At 41.6% G+C, this 24,374-nt stretch overlaps 1 protein-coding gene across 1 annotated transcript in view; it reads left to right on the top strand.

Annotated features, from left to right (window-relative positions):
• The window catches only part of HECW1 (HECT, C2 and WW domain containing E3 ubiquitin protein ligase 1), a 256,280-nt gene that overhangs the window by 28,669 nt on the left and 203,237 nt on the right, over positions 1 to 24,374 (top strand). Inside the window, exon 3 of the mRNA XM_019940665.3 lies at positions 7,353 to 7,447. Within this exon, the coding sequence (XP_019796224.2) occupies positions 7,353 to 7,447 (95 nt within the window). The remainder of the gene's footprint in view (positions 1 to 7,352; positions 7,448 to 24,374) is intronic.

Below are 24,374 nucleotides of genomic sequence, written 5' to 3'. Positions count from 1 at the left end.
CTGAAATAGGGAAAAAAAAGCATTTATTGGATTGTTTTTGAGTTTGGATTTGGCCTTGTAACACCCGAAATAAGTACTTCCCATAAAGTAAAGTTCTAGCATCATTTCACATAGTGATTCATTTTCATCAATCTCCCACATTTGCTGTGGTACCATATTTGAAGCATTAACAGGATTTATGCTGCTGTTCTAAATAAGAAATTAGTCAAATGATATACAGTTCTTGGTATTAAAAAGACGTACCAGTTAACACAATTGAAAAAAGTTACAATTAACCATTTTTCATTCAAATAATCATAAGTTAGCTATTAGAGAAGCATGACTTTATCACATGGCAATTTTTATGTTAGGCAAATGTGGAATACCTAAAGATGCAAATATCTTCTCTGCTCATTCAAAATTTATGACTTTATTTTCTTCACTTATTTTCCAATTTTGTACCAAGTGAATATAATTAGTCCATAATACAGCTTTCTATATCATTTCTGGAAGTGCAGATCCAAGTAAGATTATATCTTTACCAAATTACAAAATTTTGACAAATCAATATGATATTCCCTAATATAATAAGGTGACTTTTTTCTGTTAGAGTCATATATTACTTTAATGAGAATTTTACTACAAAAGATATCATCTGAGAACCAAATAGAAACACCATGTCTTTCAGGGCTGTTTATAGGAGAGCAAAGTTTTTTTTGGTAAAACTTAATATGGCTTATACACTTATATAATGTTTTTCTTTTGAATGAGGTATTGGATTCAAGTTGCTGAGATTAAATGTAACGGAACAAACGTGTGTAAAAAGTGACTGCTTCATTTTGGATTTGGTCTAAAACCAGGGCCCCCTGTGTGAGGAGCTTCAAAGCTCTACCTTAATGAGATCTAGCAGGCAATATCAACCTTAAATTAAAATACCTTTCCAATGTTATATCTTTACATATGTAGTAGAATCTGCAATGTTAGATGCCTTGTCAATGCACTGACAAGTGCATTCCATTTGTTAAGAAGCCCTTCACCCTTCCTTTTGTTTTGATCAAAAGTCACAGCCTTTCTCTAAGCTGCTTATTTCTTAAAACCCATTTAATTCATATTTTTAAATAAAAAACCAAGTACAAGTGAGCATACTGCCATGTAGGATAGACTGGGAGGACCTCAGGTTTTATTAATGTTGATTATTTCTTTGAAAGAACTGCTCTTGCTGTTTCCTCTTACTGAAGCTAAATGTTCTTCAGACTCAAAAGTTAATTTATGTCTCATTATTGCATTGCTTCTTGATCTTTTTGATCATTTGAAGATATTGTACTTTCCATTACTCCTTCTAGATTACTACTGAAACTGTTTCTTTCACAGTGATGATAGCTTCTTGAGTTAAAATTGGGTTTCCTGGATTTGGGGATGTGGTTTACATTTGTCTCACGTCTATTTTGCAAATGAAATATTCATAGACTTACGTTCATTGTTCTTGCTAAAGAATGTTACTTACATAGATAATTTGGTTCCTTTTACACAAATAAGTGATTCACAATGGAAGACATTTCGCTAATGCAGTGATCCATATGTCTGTCTAGTTTATCAACTCTGATCACACTTCTGTTCATGAGATTTGGGCATTTCTGCACTGCAGACATTGTAACATATGGATAGTTAAAAACTTGCTATGAAGTTCAGATGTTTGTGGTGCTTCAACCTGTGCAATGTCCGGATAGCAACAGGAGTAAGCACCTTATTCTTAACGAATACTTTTACCAGTTGCAGAATTCTCTGTTGACAGTTATTTTCTTTCGGCACTTTGAAGCTGTCATTCCTTTCCCTTCCATTGTTTCTGTTTATGTTGAGAAGTCATCTGTCAGTCTAACTGTTGCTCCTGTGAAGGTAACCTAGCTCTTTTCTTCATTGGCTGATGAAGTGATCATTTTTCTTCTTTTTTGAACTTTTACAGTGATGTCTGGTTGCTGTGTTCTTTCTGGATTCATAGGGCTTTTTGTATCTATAGCTTGATGTCTTTCATAACTTTTGGAGAATTTTTAACTTTAGCACCACTGTCTCTCTCTTCTCTTTTTGGATTACAATTTACAGGTATTTTAGACCACCCCTAGTATCACATATGTTTACTATTTCTCTTCAATATTTTATATGCTTTTTCTCTGCATGCCTTATTCTGGATTTCTTTTTCTGACCTATGTTCCAGTTTCCTAAGTGTTCTCCTGTATTTTGTTAAATCAGCTTTAAACCCACCCATGGAGTACACTATTTCAAAATTGTAGTTTTACAGATCCAGAATTTTCTGTTTTGTTCTTTTATAGAGTCTTCATTATTTGCTGATATTTTCAATCTTATATTTTATTTCTTTGAATGCTTTAAATATATGATCATTAAAGCTTGTGTCTGATAATTCCGATATCTGAAAACCCTATAAGTCTATTTATAGTGCCTGGTCTTTCTATTGGTATTTTTACCAGTAGAAAAATACTCTGCCTGTGCCTGATCAATTTTAGTTGTAAATGAAAACTTATGGAGATAATTTGAGGCTTAGAATGGGTTCTTTTCCTGCTGAGAGGATCTGCATTTCCTTCTGGGCTATACCTAGCAATCCAGAATAACCTCAATTGAATTTCAAGACTTAAAATGATTTGAAGGGCCAGGGCTGGTGTATTTCTCTGGTATCTGTTCTGCTGTTCAGGGCTCCAACTTGAATTGTGAAGGACTTAGCAGAGTCCTCCTCTTTGGCAGGCTCTGAACTCTTTAAGTTTTTATCCCCTTAGCCCTGCAAGTCTGTCGAAAGTTCTTTTCACCTTCCCAGCCTCTCAGTGCATTTTTCTGGAATCAACACAGCCCCCCCACCAAGGGAAACAGCAGAAGTTTTCTTCTTCTGGATCTTGTCTTCAGTATTTTCCATTGTCTTGCTAGGTCTCTGATGTCCTCAGGCTAGGATTTCCAGTTTTAGGAGGAAACAATTACTGGATTCCTAATAAAATTTGAATTTGAGATAAACAGTGAATACTTTTTTTAGTTTTTTGTCCATTGTAATAATTGGGACAGACTTATACTGAAAACTTATTCCCTGTTTATCTGAAACTCAAATTTAAGTGGGTGTCCTGTATTTTATCCAGCAATCCTACTTCAGGCAGATTTATTTCCATATTTTTCCAGCTTGTCTAGATGTTCTCTGAATTACCTAGTACATCATCACTCAAAGTGGAAGTTCACTTTTGCTAGCTGGTCAACAATCTAGCATTATTAAAAAAAATTTTTTAGAGACAAATTACCAAATGAAAAGTTAATATGTTTGCTGAAATCCTAGCTGCCATGAACTACATGTGTGACCTTGTATGAGTGGCCTTACATTTTGGCCTCATTTTCCTTAGATGTAAAATAAGAATGATAGATGACATTTATTGAGGCCTTGTTATATGCCAAGTATTGTGCTAAGCACTTTTTTAAAAGGTTAATAATAATTACCTGTACTTCACAGGGATTTTGTGAGGGCCAAATTAGAAAATAGTATGAATGGTCTGGTGCATACTAAGAGCTAATTAACTGTTAAGACCAATTTGTTATAATTTTTAAACTAAATCAAATATTACACTTACACCAGGGCTACTACCATCATTACATACTGATGTCTCAAGTGCTACAACAGGCCTGCTAATCCCTAAAAAATGGAGAGGAAGAAAAACGATAGTTTTCTTGTTTCTTTAAGTGATACTATAAGTAAAGTGAAACAGTCTATACTTTTTGAATACATGCCCACCCCATAAAAATTACAGTTGTAAACACACAAATTTGTAGAGGTAGAAACTTCAGTATCATTCCACTTTGTGAATGAGCTGGTCACTCGTGCCCAAATCTGAAAACAAATCATGTGCCAGGCAAAAGCAACCAAAATGTGATAAGGAGATCTATTGCAGGTCCACCATTAATCCACGAGATTTTAAGATGTCAACCTCTTCCTCTGGAAGGGCAAGGACTACACCCATTGGTGAGTGGAGTAGGGGCTGGATTTCCACCCCCTACTCACCCCTCGGTTGGACAACTTTATGTAGGACATGCCTGAACAACTATACAAGACAGTTCTGTTGACGGTAAATGAATATACGATGAAGAAGGGCAGCTCTTATGTGTTGACTACTTCATGCATACTAGGCTTCACCCATTATTCCATTTGCTGTGTACAACAGTCATACATGAAACAATACATACGAAGCTGGCAATGGTATCACCATTCTACATTAAATCTAAGACCCAGAGAGTCTATATAACTTACTCTGTTAATGACGGGCAAGTCAAGAACTGGACTTACATCGATTTGTTCCCACATTCCTACTCTTTCCTTAGATCACTGTGCCTTCCTAAACTTCTGTTACTACATACATAATGACTCAAATAAACAATAAAAACTATTATAACAGAGATGCCTTGTGTTCAGACTTTGAGGGGATTTTTGAATTATTATCATTTTAACTAGAAAAGCAGAGGAAGATAGAACTACCTACCATAGGTCTCCTTAGATGAAGTATCTGAAATAATAACCAACAACCTTCTAATATTTCTTGGCCTTTGAACCTTGATACTTTTCTCAGAGGCAGCAGTAATAGCGAAAATGTAGCAATGTCTTTATCTATACTTGAATCTATTCCAAAAGTCATGTAATATTAGGCCATAGAAAATTCTCTGTGAAGAATTAGGACCCACCAGGACACTGTACCTGCTCCTGGGTTAACAGTAAGGCAGTGGAGTCAATCAAATGAAACCAGTAGTTCATCAGTCATTTTTTAACAGGCATTTATAGAGAATCCCTACGCTACATGACACCGGAAATATAAAGATAAATAATATTTAGTCTCCTTCTTCTGCAAAAACTCAGTGTGGGGCTAATCAAACAGACCAGTTGAATGTAACTGTCACCAAAGTAGCGTGGAGTTTTACGAGGTGAAGTAATCTTAATCCATACCACAAATCACTTGTATATTATATTTTTGCATGTGTTTTAACATTTGTGGGTGACTTCCCTTCAGAGCCCATCCCTAAATAAGAAATTTTAAATAATTTAATATCTCTTTCAAGACTAAATAGGGAATCATTTTAAATTACAGTTTATAATATAATTACAATTATTTAGATTAAATAAAAGGAAGATCCATTAATAATCAAGTTGCTAAATACTGGAACAGACTCTTAAAAAGCTTAGGAAAAAAATACAACCTTTGCCAGTGATTTTGCAGAAAAAGATTACAATACTTTGAAGGTTTCCATGCATTCTTGGCTCTAAACATGAACTGACCTGCTCACCTAGCAAAAGGATTCAATACAAGACTGTCTATAATTTCCCTGACCTTTTTACTCCAAGGCACTGGAATAATTTTCTTTGACAGGAAAGCTAGTACTGCCTTTCCAGGATACCTGTTATATATAATTTCCTTCTGTGCAACTAAACTTGAGGTGAGGTCATTCGGCCCCTCCATGCCGATCTCACTGGCACCTACAGGCAGAGTAACTCATATTCTGAACTGCACTGACTCGGTGTGGTTACCTGGCCATATAGCTCGCTGCTCATGGTCCCCGCATGATCCCTAACCTACAAGATACCTGCCTCTCAGGATGAGACAGTAGTAGATCTAGGTCTGTAGACCTAGTGTGGGGTGCCTTGGAGAATATGGAACTAAGTTATAAGATTGTCCACCAAGAGCTTAAAAGGCAATCACAGATATGCAAAATCACTGCAGGGAAAGAATGAAGGGAGGAAACAAAAAGTACTGATATATGTAAAGTAAGAATATGTCCACTAAAAGGTAAACACCCAGACATCATCCAGGCAGTGGGAAGTCTTAACAACTACAATTCAATCGATTAAAAAAAAAAACCTAAATACAAATGTCTAATTAAAATCTGATAAACCATGTTTAATCTCACTAGTAAATAAATGATATAAAAATGAGATGCTATCTTAGAGATGATCAGAGTTACATTTTCTGGTGGAAGTACACAGCGCTTTTTGGAAAGCAGTTTGGCCACAGGAAGGGAGAATCCTTAAAATAGTCCTATCTTCTAAGGAAGAATATTGCAATTCTCGTATCATTTATATGATATATAGAAAGAAACCTTTCCACGTTAGCTAGGTTTAGGTTCAACTACATATAATAGAAAATCCAAAATAACAACAGCAAACAACATAACTGTGATCTACGAGCAAGGCTACAAAACGTAGTTCTTTATCTGGGCATTACCACCCAAAATAAAATTGAGATTCAGTCATTAAGGAGGAAAGGGAGAATGAGTTTTGATAGAGAAGTAGCAATTTTTGCTCCATTATCCTAGAGAGCAAACTTGAACTTAAAAATAATTTTCAAAAAGACATTAATTTTAAGGGAAAAATCCCAAATTTCCAAGATCAGGGAAGTATTTCCAAGTTACAGATTGATTCAATGATTCCATAGAACAAGCAATGTTATTTACAAAGTTTGGAATTAGTAGTTGAAAATGCTTATTTAATAATGTTGATTTCAAAAAAAGATTAAAATTCATTATTAAAGTTCATACACTCAAGTATGCAAAAAAAAAACCCGTAGAAGATTTTTTATACTTTTCTGCATTGTCCATATTTTCCGTAATGAACATTAAAATGCTTGCTAAGAAAATTGTAGACATTAGTTATAAAAACATTATAATTGGAGACAAATTCCCACATTTGAGAACCAGGACCTCTAACTGGAGATTCCTCATGTTGTTCCAAACAAAATTAATGTAAGGGACTAAGACAAAGCCTGGTAAATTTTTCAAATTTAAAGAAGAACATGCTATAAACAGTAAATTGGGAAAAGGAGGTCACCTTCCAATGAACCAAACTCAGGTTGGCCACAGATTCTTTTCTGTACAAAATGCCAAAAAGTTACGGAGTTTCAGCATTATTGTCTAGTCATCGTCATCAGAAAATATGGCTCTCATCCGTGTATTTCCATAACTTCTCAGAGTCTTCCTTCAGATCACCAAGATGCTAATCACAGTGAATTCAATAACAGAAAATTACAGAAGAAACAGATTGGTACCACCTGAAATCTTAGAACTGAGAGTTTAAAAGCAATAACTTCTGATGGGATAGGATGGATGCTGAGAAGTCTACATGATGGATTTAACTTGGGTACAAAATGCTAAAACCAAAACAATTTTGGATGATGGATTTTCAGAAAGAAGTTGGACCTGTTCATGAAGCCACAAGTGAAGCAGGGTTACCAGGTGTGGCTGCCTGGCTCATGGGAGGAATTGGGTGGAAGTTCCTGGGGGAGTCCTCTCTGGCCATGGCTTCTCTTCCTGGATTATACCCTACTTCTCAGTACCATTTTATTTTTGTCTTTCAGCTGAAACTAAGATCTGCTTCAAATACTACCATGGAGTGAGTGGAGCCTTGCGAGCCACCACCCCCAGTGTCACCGTCAAAAACTCAGCAGCTCCTGTAAGTCCTGTGTCCTCCTCTTTGGTCAGAACTAACTCTGGCGCTTCTTTACTTTCCTGCTCTGTTCGTATGTTTTAGTGTGTGTGTGTGTTGGGCGTAGGGGTGTGCACACACATATGGAGATATGTTGATAGATTATAAATAGGTAGACAGACAGACAGATAGAAACGCATCTCAAAATCCTGAAGAGGAATGAGATCCGAAGTAAACTTATTAGAAGGCACACATACCACTCGTTGTTAGAGAAATGTCAGGCTTCAGTAGATAGCCAGATATTTCTAATAGACTCATGCGTAATAGCAGTGAAGGATAAGTCTCTTTGGGACACATTTTTTTTTTAATTCCTTGGTGTTAAGTATTTGAATTTCTGTATATTTCAAATTTTTTAGGCTTTTAAGTAAATTTCTGGAATAGAATTTATGATTTTAGACTGATTTTAGTCATAGGATTATAAGATGACAGACCTAGAAAAGACTAGAATCTCTGATCCTTTTTTTTCTTTATATAAATGAGGAAAGTGTGCCCAAGGAACTCAAGTAATGTACCTAGGGTCACACAGTTAGCTAGCTGTAGATCAGGCATTTAAATCACACCTTCTGTTCCCTACTTTGTGGCTCTGCTTAGTTCTATGGTGATAAATGCCATCTTTTCCTCAATTACAGCTAGTTTTTACCTCTGTTGTGCTTCTTACCTTAGTTCTCAATACATCAGATGAGGCTAGCTGAAATCTCCTTACAAACGGCATTCCTTTTCCTTTCATGTAACTTAAAAATGACTGACTTGGGGAGGCTGAACAAAAACCACTGAAGACTTTGTCACGCTAGTGTAAGTAAAAAAGATTTGGGTCTTTCTCCTATGTAAAAAAGAGAGAGAGAGAGAAAAGGAAGAAAGAGAGAAATTCAAATGAAATGTGAATGATTCAGAAAGAATTTCGGCTCTAAAAGATACTATTTGCTGTTTCACAAGTCATTTCTTCCATGTGCTGAAGAGGATTGTATTGAGTCCTTGGTGGGAGCAGTAAGACAAACAGGCTTGAGGACCAGGAACCCATCTGCTTCCATTCTTGCAGATGGAGCAGAACTGGACACCGGGCTGGGGCAGAAGGAGGGTGGGAGTGGACAGGGCTTCCCGTGAGGGGACACACAGCGGGAGGGGCAGGGAGAAGCAAGGGAGGTGCCAGACACACTTTTCCCTGACCCCACCATTTCTCCCTACGCTCTCCCTGCAAACTGGAATGTGATGTCTGTCATTTTACTGGGTGGGTCAGGACTCTGAGTGTGAGAATCTGAGGAAGTATCCCCAGAGTGCCAGACCCCCATTTCCAGACGCATTTGTAAGGTCCATCTTCCAAAGAGCGTACACAGAAAAGCTGAAGCATGTTGCCAGCTGTTCAGGCAGGAGCGAGGGCTAAATGGAGGCAGTGAAGCTGGGTCTGAATTGAACCAGAGGCGAGGTGGATTGAGGTGGACAAAGCAGGAATGCACTGAACACACAAGAGAGAAGGAAGAGGCTGGAAGTGGAGTCTAGGTGGTGCAGACGCAGGCTTGCAGCTTTCCCCTGGCAGGCTTGGCCGGGGCAGAGGGTAATCTTCCCACTGCCTCATCGGTGATGAGTCCTGTGGCAGAAGAGAGCATGCATTTTCCTGCAAGAGAGTATTTTAACGTGCATTTGGGTTCTGTAATAGTTAAACTCTTGGTGGACGTTATCGTTCTGTACCATGGTGTACTTTCCAAAGGCATTTTACTTGCAGTATTCTAGGTGATTCACAGCACAGCTGTGAGACAGGCGGGAAGCATTTTTTGGTTAAGTGACCATGGGCTATATGCTAGTGGAGCTTAATTAAATCTAGCCTTTGCTTTCTGCAACTCAGTTCAGTGACTGATATAATCTAGCAGACTTCCAGGTTGAATAAGCCTTTGCAGTTTGGTATGGGAGTTAAGCTCACTGTTTCTAAGCAGAAATGGCTGTTCAAGTTTTCCAAAATCAACTTGTCAATAAACTTGGAGTATCCATGTTTGAATTAGGATGTCTGGTGCTGCACTAATCTCTTATGAAGAGTTGTTTCTCTATGGCCACAATATCACGTCCCGAAAGTCATTGTGTGAGTTTGTGGCACTATGCTAAAACCGTAATTCTTTGAAAAGGAAGGAAAAGATTCCCATTTTCCTTTAGTATAACGAGCACTTCAATGCTTTGAGCAGAACAGGGTCTCTGTTGTGTGTTTCTTTTCTCATTTCCCTTTATCTTTTGCCTTTGTTCTACTGACATCTGTTGAGGTCCCTGTGATAAAAAGAGGTTGTCATTTATCTTTCAGAGGCTCTCATTTATTTATTAGTCTTAATTGTATATCAGAATCTGTGATGAGGAAGGGTCATAGAGGTCCATGTCATATAAGCTGCGTCATAGAGAAGGCATAGTTATTCTGTTATAAATGATAATACTGTCTGAAATGTCCAGTACTGGAGTATGAAAACCCACTGTGCTGTGTGCAGAGAAATCAGTGAGTTGGTACCTGCAACCCCTGGGAAGGCTTTCAGAGGAGGTGGTGTGCAGGCTGAGTCAGCCAGCACGAATAAGAAGCACTTTGCCAGGTTTGGAAGGGAAGTAAGGCCCAGCCTGGACAGCATGTGCAAGATCACAGGGGTATGAAATGTCACAGGCCTGGTGGGGAACAGACCTAATTGTGTCAGGTCTAAAGAACATACAACTTACTTCATTTTCTCCATATATCACCCTGCATTTTGTTTTTCATGGATTTTGTATCTTACTGGGAGCACTTAGCATATGCTTTATATTTTTCTTCTATTTTCTGTAGAAAATCATTTTCAAAAGTAAGCTCTTCCTCTCAATATTTTTGTCCAGGCTCTCTTCCCTTTGTGCTTCAAACTCTCTGAATAAGCCTCTGATAGTTTTCTCCCCTCTCCATTTATACATCAAGGGACAGAAATCTATGCATAAATAGTCCTCAGCTCAGTGCACTCTCCACTGTGTGAGCCTTCAAGCTTCTCCCTCCAGGTCTGTGTCTCGACAGGAGGTTTATACATCCGCCCTTCCCTCTGTGGGACCATCACACATCCTCTGATAGGTGGGCATCTTCTGGATGGGATGAGGGCGCTCCCTCTGCCTGCTGGGTTCTCCCATAGTGCGGAGACTCAGACGCATCCGTAGCTGTTCTCAGTATAAGTTCAAAGTCCTGAGCCTCGTTTCCAAGACTTGCTCTGAGGAGCAATCACTTGGCAGTGCAGTGGCCACCACATTTCCCTTGCCCCCAGCAGTGCTGAGACCTGGGGACTAGACCTCTGGACACAGAAAATAGGTGGCTGTTGGAGCGATGACACCTGCAAGCCCAGGGGGCGGGGCCCAAGGAGCGGGGGAGAGACCACTAGAGTGAGGGGGCAGGCAGAGGATGGAATGTTCCTACCTTCTCTGGGGCCAAGTGTTGAGGGTCCCCCAGATTGAGAGACCAGACCATGTGTAGCCCAAGAATGTATCTCTTACTCTGTCTTCACCAATGTTAAAAATTGTGGAAATCCCTTCAGGATTTCATTATGCTGGATGTTTCTTGTCCTTACTTCACATTGCTATTGTCTATCTATTTACATAGTCTGTACTTCTAGAAATTGGAAGTGAACGTTTCAAGTTTTTCTTCTTCTTCCACCATTTTCATCTAGTGTCTCTGAAACCAAGCTTTTGATAATAATTGAACAGCATAAAGTTCAAAGTAAAGTTCTCTGCCAAAACTTGAAATATCTTTCTGTGAGTTCATGTTCACGGATTCATTTGCTTTGTCAGACCCCTAAGCAAAGGTAGAGTCGATATTCTCAAAAAAAAAAGCAACTCAATAGGACATTTCCTTGGGAATGTAGGTTAAATCCATACTCTAAGGTAGGATCAGGTCAGGATTTTCCTCCACAGATAGTCTGGGTCTCCTGCGACAGACAAATAGGTGATCAAACTCTAAGTTATTAAGGTTGGCAATAGTAATATTTGTCTTGAGAGTTTTGAAAGCAGATCTTTCAAAACGTATTTTAAATCATAATAAAACAGCTGTGGAACAGCTAACTTAAAGTTATGAAACCAGCTAGAAAACACTCCCACAAAATTAGTTGCAGAATTAATTCACAGGTGACTGATGTGACCAGCCATCTAGAATCGTTAGAACATAAGCCAGTGAATTTGGAAGGCACCTGGGTTTTGTAATAAATGATCTTGTGCCCTTGTATTTGGCAGAGATTAAGTGGCAAGACCTGTTGCCAATGGAAGGTGCTCTTGGTGACCATCAATCACAATGTATCATCCATTGGGGATGAAGGTCTCCCAATTTACCAAAAGGGTCCCCTTCATCCTGTGTGTCCACATAGAGTCTCAACTTCACCCCAAAATGTGTCAAGAGGGAGAATCAAAAAAATTCATGAAGGAGCAGAGAGTTTATCTTCTCTTTTTAACAGGGACGCACTGTACTACTCTAGGGAAGGGGGCCCCAGCATTGAGATCCTCCAGAGACTGGCCAGTGATCTTCACAGCCCCCGAGTCAGAGACAGCCTTAAACAAACTTCTGGACAGAAGCATTTCCTAACAGTTATTTTTTCACCATTTCAGTTTTTAATCAGTTATGCTGTGTAAAGAATCGCCTCTACACAAGGAAAGAGGAACTTGAGGAAAGTTTAGATCCATTTTCCTTAAATCATCAGATAACAGTGCCTCGTGAGGATTTAGTCAGAATCAAGCCTTTCGTGATCTCACCAGATTCATGCCATACAGTCATATCATATTCTTAAATCTGCCCTCATTTCCAGTCCTGATCTGGAAACCTGGTCCCATGACATCTTGGGAAGATGACACGATATTTTTTTTATGACTTGGATTTTGTAATAGCCATAGGAGCCTTTTATGAACTTATTCTGTTTTGCCTGTTGCCTCACCAACACATTCATGATTTATTTTTTGCAGCATGTCAAACCAGGCACTAAAAAGGAACTTCATCGGCGATCCTATGATAAGACAAAAGTCTAGGACTCAGTCCCTAATATTCTGAAAATTGGTTTCTGAATGAAATAATCCGTTACACTAAGACTGCAAGAAGTCTGAAGCAATTGCACAGTATAATATTCTAATTTTTCATTTCTTTCTTTCGTGTGTATTTCTGTTGGACTTTCCTTAGGGGAGAATTTAAGGGAATATTTCGATTTGTAGAAGCTATTAATCATATGCTACAGATGAAACATGATCAGTGTAAAGTCAAGTGCTTAAGCTAGAATTGCACACATGATTTATTTACATGCAAGGGATCAGTGTTGCCCAGACATTTACTGGTGAGCCTTAGCATGGTTTTGTGAGGCAGTATTTGACAAGATCTCCGGGCTATTGTAGCTTTAAATTCTGTCTCCATTCCACAAAGCCACGGGTGGAATGGGAATGGAGTTTCTAAGGGGGATAGAGAGGTTGACAGATATTGACAGAACATATAATTTCTTCTAGCTGAGAATCCACAGCCCCATTTCATCTCACTCCTAATTTAGCAAAGTGATTTCTGGTGCTCAGAGTCTCCTGCCTCTGATCCTCTTCCCCCAGGACCCACTCCCACCTCCTCAGCACCTACCCCCCTGCCAGTACATGCAGTCCTCTGATCCCCCAACTTTGGAGGTCTGCTTAGCACAGTTATTTCGTGCATCTTTGTGTAGCCTGTGGCTTCAATAATTTTTTTTAGTAAATATGTGTGAGTGAGCTCCTCTGTGCTAATGACTAGGTATAGAAAACTGAACAAGATAAACCCCCATCCTCATGAAGCCACCTGCCTGGGATGGGACAAGTGAGTAGTGGGGAGACAGATGAGAAAAGAGGCAATGACAAAGGACTCTTCCATGTGCCGTGTTAGTGGACCTACAGGACACTTTGGGAAGAGCAAGGATGGGCAGGCCCAGAACATGATGGAGGGCTTTCTAGATGGAATAAACCCAGTCATCTGCACACCATAGCCGTGATTCCTGATCAAGCCCTTTATTTTGTCTATGCCAGTTTAACCCAGGGTGTGGGGATCTGCTATTCACATGTGTAGCTTCAGCAAAAGTCCCTTGAGGTTTTGATTAAACTAAAGCAGGGTGATATTTAGATACTTGTATTTTGGTTAACACATCAGATGGACTCACTCTTCCAAAAGAGAAAGAAGCGGAAGGGAAGTCACTGCCACGACAGGCATCCTCTCTTGGAGGATTTACCCAGGCCCTGCCCACAGTCACCCCTCCCTAAGAGGCACCCCAGAAGTTCAGATCCCATCCTGGCCCAAGATTAAGAAATTTGTTCAGTTTTAGGGGAAGAGGTTCAAAGTTCACTCTAACGTGGTATTTTGGGGTCTTGAGTCTGGAGTTGTTGTTTCCTGATAAAGTTTCCCCACCAGCCTCATTTCAGCTTAAACAACAGATGTTTATTTCTCACAGTTTTGAAGGCTGAAGTCCAAGATCAAGGTGTCCGTAGGGGTGGTTTCTCCTGAGGCCTCTCTCCTTGGCTTGCAGACCACTGTCTTCTCACTGTATCCAGAAATGTCCTTTTCTCTGTGTGTCTGCGTCCCTGGTGCCTCTTCCTCTTCTCATAAGGACACCAGTCCTATTGGATTAGGGCCCAACCCTAAAGACCTCATTTAACCTTAACTACCTCTCTAAAGGCCCAATCTCCAAATACATTGGGAGCTAGGGCTTAAATATATGAATTTGGCGGGGGGACACAATTCAGTCCATAACAGAGACCCGCTGTCTCCTTGGGTTTACTTGACAAAGTCTATCCCAGCCATCTGCTGCAGTCTCTGTGCTCCAGGAGTAATCATTCATCTATCTATCTTTTAACTGTTATTAGACAGACAGACACACACACACACACACAGGATTTGATTCTAATTTTCTGGGACTCTTAATGAAACAACACTGGAGAAGACCCCTGATCTAAAAGAGCCAGTCCTGTCTCCCTGGTCATATAAATATAAATATATACACACTTATATATACACATATATGTTTATATGCAGTTATATATATATATAATTTTATTTTATTTTTATTTACATGAACTTGATCATTTCTACACAATCCAACAAAACAAACATATACTCATCCATTACAATACTTAACCATGAAACACTAGAGATTTTTTAAACTAAAATGAGGACCAAAATAAGTATATAGGATGTCACCATTTTTAACACTTTAAAAATACGCAAATAATATATGCTCTTTGGAAATATTTATAAACAAAGAGAAAAAAATCACCCATAATCCTACCACTCAAAGAGCCTCAGGAACTTGCAGAAAGGAAGGACTTTTGATTGACTCTGGCCTTGGAGACAGCATTTGGAATAAGGTTAACAAGTGTCACAGCGAGAGGGTGGCCAGCCAGTACCTGGCTCCGTGGACCCTCCGGGCCACTGGCACGGTGGCTTTTACACAGAAAGTGTCCGATAAATGGCCATCAGGTTGACAAAAGTCCGGCTGAAAACACTCTGGTTTAAAGCCTAAATGGCCTTTCTATAAAAACACTTTTTATTAACATTTCACTGAAAGATAAGAAATCTCAAATTATAAAGATTCCAGATTTGCATCTTTCAGCTCAAGTGTTCAACTCAGCAGTCACACTCCGGGAAAAACATTCCTTCAGGGAAAGAGTCTGAGAGAAGGTAAGTTCTTCCTTCCCAAGGACCTCACAGAGCTGACATAGTAAATTAAATCTGACCTGTGAGCGGAGTGAATGAAGGCAGGGTACCAAGCATCCAGTAGGTCAGAGATACCTGGGATTGGCAGGTAGGGCCCAGGTCCTCCCCACCTCAAGCAGGAAAGTAACCCACTGCCCACACAGGTTGGGATGCCAGCTGGAGAGAAGGGCAGGCCAGGTGGTCTCCTCCCCACACCCAGAGGGCCACCCTCCATTACACCCACCAATTTCAGACCTAATTAAGAGTTCCACAGTTATCCTGTACAGCAAACTGACATCAGTACTTTTGTCTTTCTTGGTCTATGAGGAGAGCAAAGTTCAGGTTGACTAACGAGCGGATTAACTCTGCTCTCCTCATTTCTTTGGTTCAAAACACATGACCTACAAGACCGGCCTGAGGAGCAGAGCCGTCAAATGTGCTTACTCAAGGGTTTGTCGCCCTCCCTGCCCCTCACAATAATTAATCTTGCGTCTGGTAGATCATTAGGTCCTACCCCTTTCAACCACCTGAACTGGGCCCCGAATTTAAGGTACTTTGGCTGCCTGGGGAGTCAGGGCCCACACTTTTAGATCAGGGGTCTTCTCCAGGGCTGTTTCATTAAGGAGTCCCCAAAACTCAGGAGCAAACCCGTGCATTCTGATGCACGGAGATAATTTTTTTCTCCTTTGGAGTTTTCCTGTGTTGCTCTTAACAAAGGTAGCAGAAGCCCTTAAATGAGTGAAGTCCTCAGGCATATGCGAGGGTGTAAAGGCCCCTGTCTGTGTCCAGCCAAGGGGAAGTTGGAATTATCAGGCAGCCCTAGGATCCAAAGCAGAGTCTGCCCCTCGGGATCTTCTTACACCTCCCCCCAGGGCTGTGGACCATTTCCCTGCCCACGTTCTTGACTGCAATTAACTTTTACGAAAAATGGCTGCTCTGTCAGAACCTAAAGAGGACTGCGTTTCACAGGAGGTTAGTAGAACCTTAGCGTTAATGCTTCCGTTCATGGGTACAGCTGTTTGTGCACCCAACTGGGTTCATTTACACGGTCACTAACAGGTTGTTTTAGAGAGTTCCCTGAGATTAACTGGAGCCTTTCTAATTTTATCAGCCTATTTGCGTGTTACACTTTCAGATTAAAAAAAAAACTTCCTTGCTTAAAATTGGCAACATTAACCTAAGATTTTTTTTCTTAATCTAGCTACTTGAAGTCATTATTCTTTTTCTTTCCAGACCCTTTCTAGCAATTTCTAAGTCTCTTTAGTTGCCTTTTTTTTAACGACTTAGCCAATCTGAGGTGATTTTGCTTTCCTGGGTGCACAGTGACTACTGGTGAGGAAAGGGGGAGACTTGTCAAGGAGGAGGTTTATTCAAGCAGGAAAATCTAACTTTTCAAAGAGTTCTTTATAACCTGAAACAACCCCATGGTCTATGGGTGGAGCTCTGTCAGATAACCTGCCTTAGGAAGATTCTGCATTGCGCCCTCAGACATCCCAAATACGCATTGTTGAAATACTTGGAACTGAAAAGAAAGTATGGACAACCTCCATTCCAGGTGCAGGACGTGGGGGTAATTATTGCTTATGGGTGGGGGAGGGGATGCACACACACAAACACTCTGTCTACCTTGTTGGACGTTAGTCCACCTTGTAGGACTAATAAGAGTAGGAAGCGAAGATCACACTGAAATCCAACAGAACTGGATTCAAATCCCTGCTCTCGGACTTCCTAGCTGTGGGCATTTGAAGGGGGACAAAGGGACCGTTTCAGGCCAGTTGGATACCCAAACCCAACAGTTACATGGGCATTTCTTGCCTCATTCCTTTTTACACTCAGTTGCCACTCTTAGAATCCTTTCTTGAATAATACAGGAAAAGAATGGAATAAAGTAACGGGCAATACCATTTTCTCACCATCTTTCTTCTTAACTCGGGTTGTGCGAATTAAAATGGGACTAATGCCTTTTCTCATTCGCTTAGCAAGCATTTGTTGCCGAATGTTAGAGAAAATACCCCACTGCCCTGTATTTGCCAAACAGTGAAACAGAGATACCAGAAGATGAGTTCATACTCCTGACCATCAGGATTACTCATGTAGAATTAAGGTCCAGAAGTAGTAGTTATGGGTCCAGGGTTCTGTCCTCCACGAGTCTAATCCTGTATGTGAGCATGAGCAAAACTCAGTGACTACTGTTTTTACTACCCAGACTGGTACTATAACATGCAGCTAAGAGATAACTCTGTTATGATTCTTGATGGCTTCCGTATTCATAGAAAAGGGACAATCCATCCCACACTCTGGCTTCTCAGTTCCTAAGGCCAACCTACCTCAGCCGTCGACTCCCGTGGTTCTATTCTAGGTCTTCCCAACACCAGTGACTGCATCGCTTCCAAACTCTCAGATCCAAGTACACCACTCATGGACCATCATCTCTCCCTTTTGCAGCTCGCTTCTTTGCCTGCAGTCTATTGATCTTAACTACATGACTGCACCCATGTTTCACCTCCCTCCTTCGCTGAGATTCCTCCATATATAACTTGCCCCTTTATCTCTCTGTCACGCTCATCTGGCAAAGTCCAACCTTGGTTAAACCCAATTCTGTCTACCCTTTACTTGTTCTAGGCAGCAGAAGAGTCTTTCTGACCACAAATCTCAAGGACCCTTTAGCACTGCCAGGAAGCACTCACCTTTCCCACATTTAAAGAAGGCTGTTTCATAGTTTCTTCTTTTTCCTCAAACCTATAGCACTTGTCCCCTCTCCACCATCAGCAGCTGATGACCTGCCTTCCTTCGCTGAGACAATGGAGGCCATCAGAACCCAACCAACTTGCCTCAGCACTACCCACTCTGCTAACCTGCCTGCACGTGGACTCACAGGCTCTGTTCTTTCTTGTTCCCACCGTCTCAGGTCAACCTCTCTATTTGTGCGCAGGATCCTAGCCCATCTTGCCTTCTAAGAAGCTCTGGTCCTGAGATCTGTCTCCTGCATAGTCAATTCTCCTCTGCTGGAACTTTCCCATCTCGTCACGTACCATTTCTGCTCAAAAGTGGTTTTTTTCATACAACATTCTTTCCACAGCCTTCAAGTCCTAGATGGCCTGCTCCCACCTACTGCTGTCTCCTCCTTTTCCACTTACTTTCAGCCTCATTGGTTGTCTTTCCCACCCCCGAATACAGCAAGCCAGTCTGCCCTCAGGGCCTTTGTACTTGATGCTGGGAACATTTACCCCAGGTACTGAAATGGCTTACTCCCCCTCTTCATTTAGGATTTTTCTCAATGTCAAAGGCCTCCTCAGAGTGGCCTCCGTAACCACCCAATGTAAAACAGCCTCCACCCACCTGCAGTCACTCTCCAGGCTCCATCATGCTTTGTTTTCACTCATGGTGCTCATGGTGTAATTTCTGTGCATCTGCTCCCCCTATTAAAGTATAGCCTCTAAGGTCAAGGATGCGCCTGCCTGTCCTATTCAGAGCTGTTTCCCGGCACTGGCTAGAACAATACCTGGCATGTGGTAGGCCCTCCATAAAACATTTGTACCCAATAGGCATGGGTCCAGACCCTGGCTCGGCCGCTTAACTTGGTGGCCTTTAGCTTCTCTGAGGCTCAATTTCTGAATCTACAGCAATATAGATGGGTGATAAAAATAGGACACGCTTCATCAGACCGTTAAAAGGTTGTCTGAGGATGAGACGAAATGATGCCATGGATGCGCTCAGCATCTGCCCAGCATGTAGTGAGGATACAGTAAGAATTGATCTGTAGTATGAGTCTCATGAGCTGATCCTGTCACTGTTTCTCTGTGGGTCTCCTTCACCTCTCTGGTTGCAAAATACATAGATTTCAGTGAAGCTAAACGCATATTTAAACAATATACAGAAAGGTTGAAAGTGCCAAAAAGAATGAGTTACTACCCATAATCAAGGGTTTAATTCCTTCATTCAAGATGTTTTCTTTCTTTTTTTTTTTTTTAACATCTGTATTGGAGTATAATCAAGATGTTTTCTTTAAAGGAATTCACTGCCCCAAGAATAGTACCTGTGAGATGGATGGATGGTTGGATGGATGGATGGATGGATGAATGAGGAGTAGTTCAAAATGATGCCTGAACTGTGGATTATAGTTTAACATGTGGGAAAAGAACTAGGTCAGAAGTACTACAGATTATTTCTAGTGCCCAAGTGAGTCTTTTGCTTAGAGACCTTGTCTTAGAAAATCACAATGTAGGCAACGAGAGGGTGGACCTCGGCTTCCCACACAGCCCCTGGAAAGGCAGAGGGCGTCGGTATGAGGTTCTCGGATGCTGTCCAGTATTTAAGGAAACAGCAAGAGTTTTCCTGCCATCTGAGAGAAGGGGAGGTACCCACTCATCACGTGATCCAGCAAGTTGTAGAGAGCAGGAGCCTCCACGATGCATTTGGGGGTAAGGCAGCTGCTGCTGTGAGGGGATGAGGGCCCTGAGGTGGCAGCGTGCTTGGGGCCTAACAAGCCCATCCGTGGACCTTAGTGGGCTTTGCTTAACTTCTCACGGAAGATGAGTATCCCTGTGCCATGTCACGGGACGACAGACATTGCACTAGAGAGAGACACACATTTTGCCTAGAACCTAGGTATATTTTTCCATGGGAATACATCTTAGAAATTTTAAAGCAAGTCAATGAGGGGGGAATGGTTTACATGAAAGCAAAATCATTTTATAGGCATCTTTTCAGGAACATCTTTCATTCTGTGAGGAGTAAATATTGTTGCAGTCTCACCACACACTCTTGCGGATGAACCGTGTGCATCCCTCCCCGGGTGATCCCTCACGTTGCCTGTCTATTCAGTCAGAGGGAGTGGGTGGCTGCAGAGAGCTCTGTGCAGAATGCAGTCCCCTTGTCTTTCACTGAACAGACTGTGTGATCCAGATGGAAAGGCAGCTGACATACTTCCTATGATCTAACTCACCCAAAGGTTTTGCAGTTCATTAATTTAAAAGCTGTTTTTAAAAAGTAGAATTAAAGCATTTTTTTCCCTCCAACCTCTTAGACTTAGATGCAAAGACCTAATTCTTGTCACTCCTCCATCCTTAGCTGGACTTGCTGGTGGTAAAGGACAAAACCAGCATCTGAAGGACAGTGATTTTGAGGATGTTCATAATCTGTAAAAAAGAGATGCTAAATTTAAAGAGAGTACAAAGAAATAGATAGTCCAAATAGGGACTCCTTTCTTTTCCTCAACACCCTCTTCCAATCAGTCACCAAATTCCATCCATTTATCATCCAATGGTACAAGCCTCTGCTCTGCCCTCCTAACCATACTGTCAAGGCCCTCTTTAGGGTTTGCCTGGACCATTACAGCTGTCTCCAAATTAGTCCTCTGCCTCTATCTTGTGCTTTCTAAATTCATGGTTCTCAGCCTGGGGTCCACCCTGGACTTGATGCCAAAAACTCGGCCTTGTGCACTGGTGCCGAATCGAACCTCAGACAGAGTTTTGGGTGAAGTAGAAAAGAATAGCTTTATTGCTTTGCCAGGCAAAGGGGGACACAGTGGGCATGCGCCCCTCAAAAACTGTGTCCCCCAACCTGGGAGGATTAGGGAGGAGTTTTAGAGCAATGGTTCAAGGGTGGCATTGCTGACAAGATTAGAGTGAGTTGCAGGGCCTGCACTCCTTTAATCTGGTATCAGGTACTCTCTTGATGAGCTTCTCTGGTTCCTTTCATCTGGCCTCAGGTGATCTTCTCTGGAATGAAGAATGCTGACATCTTCCATTTGTTGGGAGTTTTAGTTCTGTAGAAGAGCTCAAAGGTATTGTTATGTGTATCCCTTGAGGGGGAACCAGGATCCTGCCCCAAGGCTGCACTATTGTTTCCTGACTGCTCCTCCCTTGTCTCTGCATCCCCTCTCTTCCCTGATTAGCAACTGTTCAAATCTGCCCTTTGGAACTCAGGGAAGGTTATGGAGGCTGGAGTCTGTTCCCTAGAAACAAGAAACGGGAGACATGGAAAGGCTTCCATGCCCAGGAGCCCCAAAGGTTCCTGCTGGGTTTCAGACTCACCTGGGGAGCTTTCAGGATTGATTCTGGTCCACCCCCACAGGGTCTGCCTCCCCTGGTCTGGAGAGGCCCTTTGACCCTACAGAAAACCCCTGCACTGTGGCCTCTAGGCTGTCGCTCAGTGAACCTTCAGAGCACAATCTAAGCATTGCAGTCCCCTGTCCAGAGCACCTCTGATCGTCTTCAATGAGTACATATTACTTCTTAAATTTTATCTTTTTTTTTTTAAATTGGGGTATACGTGTTCTACAATGCTGTGTCAGTTTCCGCTGTACAACAAAGTGAATCAACTATATCTATACATATATCCCCTCCCTCTTGGACCTCTCTCCTAACCACCGCCCCCATTCCACCCATCTAGTTCACCACAGAACACTGACCTGAACTCCCTGTGCTATACAGCAGGTTCCCACTATCTATCTATTTTACACATGGTAATGTATATATGTCAGTCCTAATTTCCCAGTTCACCTCACCCCCCCTTCCCCCACTGTGTCCACACATCCCTTTTCTACGTCTGCGTCTCTGTTCCTGCCCTCCAAATTGGTTCATCTGTACCATTTTCCTAGATTCCACATATATGTGTTAAAATGTTATTTACCGAAAAATAAAGCCAGACTTTCAATGGCTGTCTCTTGCCTATATGGTAAAGTTCAAATTCCTAAACATATACCACAATCAAAAAGAAACAAAAATAATTAAAATGTCTCAAACATGGAACTGCCCATCCCCTGCAGAGCCGCATGGCCACCACACATTCCAGCCCAGGGAGGTGAAAGGGCTTGTGGCTCCCCAAACACCAAGCTGGTGTGCATCTCCCTGCCTTTGCTGCTGCATTTCCCTCTGCCCACAGCATCCTTCCTCCCCGTCCTCCCCTGGCTCATTCCTTCTCATCCAGAGATTCCCAGTTCAGGAACCCTCAGCCTTCTGAGCAAACCTCGGTCACATCTCCAACTGTGAAGTAGTGAAGCAGTGGGTTGCCCCATTTGTCAAAGATTAATTTGTTAACAGAAGATGCCAGGTTCCCCCTGGCTCTCCAGGGCCTCAGGAGTGATGACGGTGGGCAAGCCTCCCCCTGTGACACTCACAGCAGCCCCTCGCTCACCTCTCTAACTGCATTTCTCCCCCTCATGCACTTTTGTGACACCCTCCCCGACTTCTGTCCCTCTGGCTTTCAGAATATCTTCTGGCATGGTTTGACTTTAGTATGACCTGTCAGTGCATCAGCACACAAAATGGTTTCAGTTACAGAAGGAACATGGGATGATAAAAGGATTGTTACTTAAGGGGAGGTTGTCATTCAAGGAGACTAGAGAGATAGTCTTACATGTATAATGCAGAACATAAATTATTCTATATGCTGTATCAAGTGTATTATCCACACACATGTATTTCCAAAAAGTTGGGAAACTCATTTTTAGAACAGGTAGCTATATTTCCAAATAATATAGTTAATATATTTTTCTTTGCCTCCAAACACCTCTCCTGGTGTTTTAAATTTAAAGCTATGAATTCAATTGTTAATCATGAGCTGCCAATTTCTTGCCCTACTAAGTGTCCTAAAAGTCTATAAACACAAAGAAAATTGTGTGTGTGTGTGTGTGTACACATGCACATGCCCTGCCTTGATCCAGAAAAGATTTCAGGCTAACTTTCAAAATACATGAGCATGTACTTTTTGCCAGTGAAGAGTGGGGCTCCAGGATCAGGTAAGTGTGCCCGTGACAGTAGCAGGCACACTGATCTCTAAGTGTTCAATTGGTCCTTGCCAGAAAAGGAACAAGAATAGTTATACTGTTCATAGTTTCTAGGGTGCTGAAAATTGACCACAGTTGCTCAGGAGAAACATAACCGTTGTTGGTTCTGTGATCAGGCAGATATTTCTTGCAAGGCAAAACAATGTGTTGAAAATGAGTTCTGGATCACCAAGGAAATAAAGTGAAGAAAGTTGTCTCAGTTTTCTATTGTCACAGAACAAATTCCCACAAAGCTAGCAATTAAAATGACATGTATTAGCTCAGAGTCCTGCAGGTCAGAAGCTCAGCACAGATGGCTGGGTCCTCTGTTCAGTGTACTACAGGTTAATACCCGAAATCAAGGTGTCAGCCAGGCTGAGTTCTCATCTGGACACTCTAGGGGAAATCTGCTTTCAAGCTCAATCTTGTTGGAAGAATTCAGTTCCTTGTGGTTGTAGGACTGAGGTTCCCATTTCTTTGCTGCCTCTTCAAACTTGCAATAACACATCAAATCCTTCTCACTTTGAATCTCCGATTCTCTCTTTCTCACTCCTTCTCCCTTTCTTTCTCTCCCTCTTTCTCTCCCTCTCTCACCTCCAGACCCAAATTTAAAGGTCTCCTGTAATTAGGTTAGGCCCATCAATATAATCTCCCTCTCTCAAAGTCATCTGTGACATATAATGTAACCTAATCACAGGAATAACTCACAGTCCCTGGGATTATGCAGGGCTCATATACCAGGGGCAGGAAATCTTGGGGCCCTGTCTTAGAATTCTGCCTGCCACAAAGGCTTGAAAGGACCCCTCCAGCCCTCCTGGTGTTTGGGAGTTGAAGATGGAGGAGGAAACAGAGCAGACAAGCTATCTCAACTCAGTCCAGAATTCCTAAATACCCACATAATATAGAAGCCCACTCCCAGTGCTGGTCCTTGAGAAAGCAATGCTGCTCTGCCTCAAACAGCTTTCCTTCCCCATGAGCTGACAAGTACTTGCCCTGTATTCAGCCTGATCCCTAACTCCCTACCTGCTTCTCCTGTCTTCTGATGGAACTCCTCCAGAAATTCTGCCCACCCCCACCTCCCTGCCCACATCAGCCCTGTGACCCCCCATCCCAGGATCTCTAACCATGGTCCCTCATCCCAGGTCCATGGGCCCTAAGATCAGCTCCAAAGTGAGCTGAGGGAGATGCACTCATCAGCTCTCTCGTCTGCCAAATGAAGGGTGTAGAAGTGAACATAAGCTCACTGCACTGTTGCTTTTATTTTTTCTTTATTTCATTAAGGCCCGGTTTTGCTTGAAAAATGATTAAAAGAGCAGCTTGACATGAATTTGTTGGAAAACTGAGGATAGAAAAATATGGACAAGACTCCAAGCATATTAAGTTAATCCAGATGAATGTGGCACAGCAGACAGTCCATTTGTGGTCCTGAGGTGTATATTTATAATACAGTCTGCCTTAGCAGAAAAATGATCTAGCCGTAGGGA

This window comes from Tursiops truncatus, chromosome 9 (assembly GCF_011762595.2).
Source record: "Tursiops truncatus isolate mTurTru1 chromosome 9, mTurTru1.mat.Y, whole genome shotgun sequence".
NCBI lineage: Eukaryota > Metazoa > Chordata > Mammalia > Artiodactyla > Delphinidae > Tursiops > Tursiops truncatus.
Note: the sequence above shows the minus strand (reverse complement) of the source record. Positions and strands in the feature narration are given on the sequence as shown.